We start from the raw sequence: 3,069 nt of genomic DNA, 5'->3' as shown, positions 1-3,069 counted from the left end.
ATATGCGATTTGAGATGGCCACCTTGTTTAAATCGCTTCTTACACTGCTCACATTCATATGGTTTTTCTCCAGTATGTATTCTCATATGCGATTTGAGATGGCCACCATGCTTAAATCGCTTCTTACACTGATCACATTGATATGGTTCTTCTCCGGTGTGAGTTCGAATATGCACAGTGAGATCACTCTTTTGTGTAAATCGCTTCTTACAGTGATCACATTGATATGGTTTTTCTCCAGTGTGTATTCTCATATGACGTTTAAGATTATTCTTACAAACCGTAACAAACTTTTTCTTATTTTCATCACTGTTGCAAAGATAGCACTCATATCGACGTTGTTTACACTCTCTTTCATGTGCTTCTTTCTCAATATTTTGTGAAAATCCGCGATGACAACCTGAACAGTGGAACAGACTATCCTTATGAGTCTTCATATGCGTTTTGAGATGTTCCTTACGACTAAATCGCTTCTTACACCGACCACATTCGTATGGTTTTTCTCCACTGTGAGTTCTCCTATTACTAGATATTTTCAAGTTTTTGTCTAACTTCTTGTGGGATCTCTGAACGTCCTTTTTCTTTTTCTTTGTTTGACCAGCGATTCCTCTATTGCATTTCTCTTTGTTTCCATTACATTTATTTTTTTGAGAAATCCACTTATCAAGTGTCGACTGACCACTTCTCACATTTCCAGCTACATTCACTTCAACAACAGCTTCGGAAATGTTCGCTTCGTTCGTGATTTCGTGGCCTACATCTTTCCGATCAACTTTTTCCTGAGATACTCGTGATTTCTTCCTGTATGGTTCACGTACATTTGTCTCGTTGATCTCATCAATTTTATCAAAAATATTCGACGAATTCGATGGTGCACGTTTCGCTTCATTTTCAATGTTTTCTTTGTTATGATCTTCGTCACTTTCGATTTTGACACGTTCAGAACAGTTTGGCTCTAGCTTAAATGCACGCGTCAGTTGGTTGGCCGGAACACGAACTATCGGGATCTCATCATTTTCCAATTCTTCTTCTTTTGTTTCCACATTGGGTATCTCCCCGCCAACTGCCTGATCATCGCTCTCATCATGATCATCCTCGGTTCTAATCTCACCATCAACATTTCGAAACGCAGTCTCTCTGGATGGTAGCGAACTGGTGCCAGGCCTTTCATCTGAACTATCATCATCGCTGATTTCAATAATTGCATTTGAGTTGCCATTTTCGGTTGAAATAGGAGTGACACTTCTACCTTGACGATTACTGAACGACGATTCACATTCAAATTTGGAATAAACTTCATTTAATCTAAAGAATAGAAAGGAAGATAATGATAATATAATGAAGGGCATAAAATACAATATTCAAGGATGAATTACCTGTCAGTTGAGCGCTGTAGACAATATTTCTGATGTGCTTGGTGGAACGATTGACCAGATTGTTCGAAATAGTTATTAATATTTCGTAGTGAAGACATCGCCTGGCGTTCAATGTTCGTCAACATTTTGTCCAGTTCTTGCATCCAATCATCGGTCGACATTTTTGAACAGTTTCTAATTATTTGATTCTTGGCAACAATTTAAAGGCAAGATTTTGGTTTAGTTTTTGCGACTCAAACACTTTAATATACGGCGAAAAATAAACAAAATGCACAAAACAACTGAATATTGTGGTAACTAAAATACAAAATTGAATTCACTTGAATTTCACAAGGTGTTTTCTTAACGAAGACGTGTTCACGACTGAATTTGAAGAATTTCTTTTGAAGATTTAAAGTTATTCTACCACAACAATTAAAATGTAAAAACAACAAGAAGAAGCCATTTTGAAAGCATTAAGAGAGACTTATTACGAACTATTTTTATGATGCATTTTTCCTAGTTATGAATTTTCGACTTTGGTTCTCCAATACTTAATAACTAGGTAATGTGTTGAATGCATTTTCGACAAACAAGAAAACATTTTATTAGTAGCAATAAAATTATGAAAACTAAAAATGAACAATAGAAAGCATCTTAAGGCTTACTTTGTTTGGTTTACGGTCAGGATTTTGGATTTATAAAAAAAAAAAAATATATAATTTAAAATAAGACAAATAAAGAGTCTTACAGGAGTAAGACGAACTTTTCCGCACGGTGGTAGATGCCTATTTTATTAAGTTATATAAATTCGGCATCGAAATATTCATTACTTTAATAGCAGAAGTACTCGAGAAAAGATTTTTCACACGTTCATGATGAATCCATTTGTACGACATTTGAAAGTATTCTATTTTCTAACAAAACACTATAAAAAATATGTCTGACGTTAATTTTGCCATAAAAATTATTTTTCAAACACTTTTCATAACTAAAGTCATAAAAAATTTGGATTTTTGTATGGGATCCATGTCTGTGTGCTACCTTAATGGCGTGAAACTTTGCACAGGTTTATTTTTTTCACAAAAAAATAACATTCGGAGAGTTTGGAGAAATTTCAACCAAAATTATGTCTACATTAAGTATGACTTTTGAACGAAAATTGGACTCTTTTTCATAGGTATCACTCCAGGCATGAAATTTTTCCAATCATCCTGTAAAGTCAGATTTTGAATTAATTTTCTACGATGAGCGCAATCTCGCTAACAAATTTTGCGTACGACGTACAGATTAACAAAAACCATGTTTAAAAACGCCAAATTCGTGTTCTCTGACCTCAACAATAGGTAGAAAACATGTTTCTGAAATTTTCAAAATTTTGACCGATTACAATACTTTTCACCTTACACTATATGTGCGGAAAAGTAAAAGAACAATTGAGTGGCCTGTACGAATCTCCTTTGAAAAAGACTAAACCTATAATCATAGTTTCTGAACTTGACGATCCAAGGTGAGAATAATACCACATATTTTTGAAAATTTAATGTGTGAAAATGCCTTCAAAAATGCCAGATTTAAAAAGATCCTATATTTTTTGCCAAAAACACATTGCAATTATGTTCCATAAGAGACTGTATGAAATGCATAACTGTAGCACAGCTAGCTCCACTACGGAGAAATATGAAGATCTAGTCAGTTTTTTCTCAGCCATAGA

At 34.4% G+C, this 3,069-nt stretch overlaps 1 protein-coding gene across 1 annotated transcript in view; it reads right to left on the bottom strand.

Annotated features, from left to right (window-relative positions):
• LOC116349814 (zinc finger protein 37-like) overlaps window positions 1-1,537 on the bottom strand; it is a gene marked incomplete at its 3' end in the record, with an annotated part of 4,514 nt that extends 2,977 nt beyond the window's left edge. Inside the window, exons 1-2 of the mRNA XM_031781414.1 lie at window positions 1,377-1,537; window positions 128-1,305 (exon numbers count right to left, since the gene is read on the bottom strand). Of these exons, the coding sequence (XP_031637274.1) occupies window positions 128-1,305; window positions 1,377-1,537 (1,339 nt within the window). The remainder of the gene's footprint in view (window positions 1-127; window positions 1,306-1,376) is intronic.
• Window positions 1,538-3,069: the final 1,532 nt, after the last annotated feature.

The sequence above is a fragment of the Contarinia nasturtii genome, unplaced genomic scaffold (genome assembly GCF_009176525.2).
Source record: "Contarinia nasturtii isolate CC-2019 unplaced genomic scaffold, AAFC_CNas_1.1 Cnas_scaffold_3162, whole genome shotgun sequence".
Lineage (NCBI taxonomy): Eukaryota > Metazoa > Arthropoda > Insecta > Diptera > Cecidomyiidae > Contarinia > Contarinia nasturtii.
This window is presented reverse-complemented; position numbering and strand designations above follow the sequence as displayed.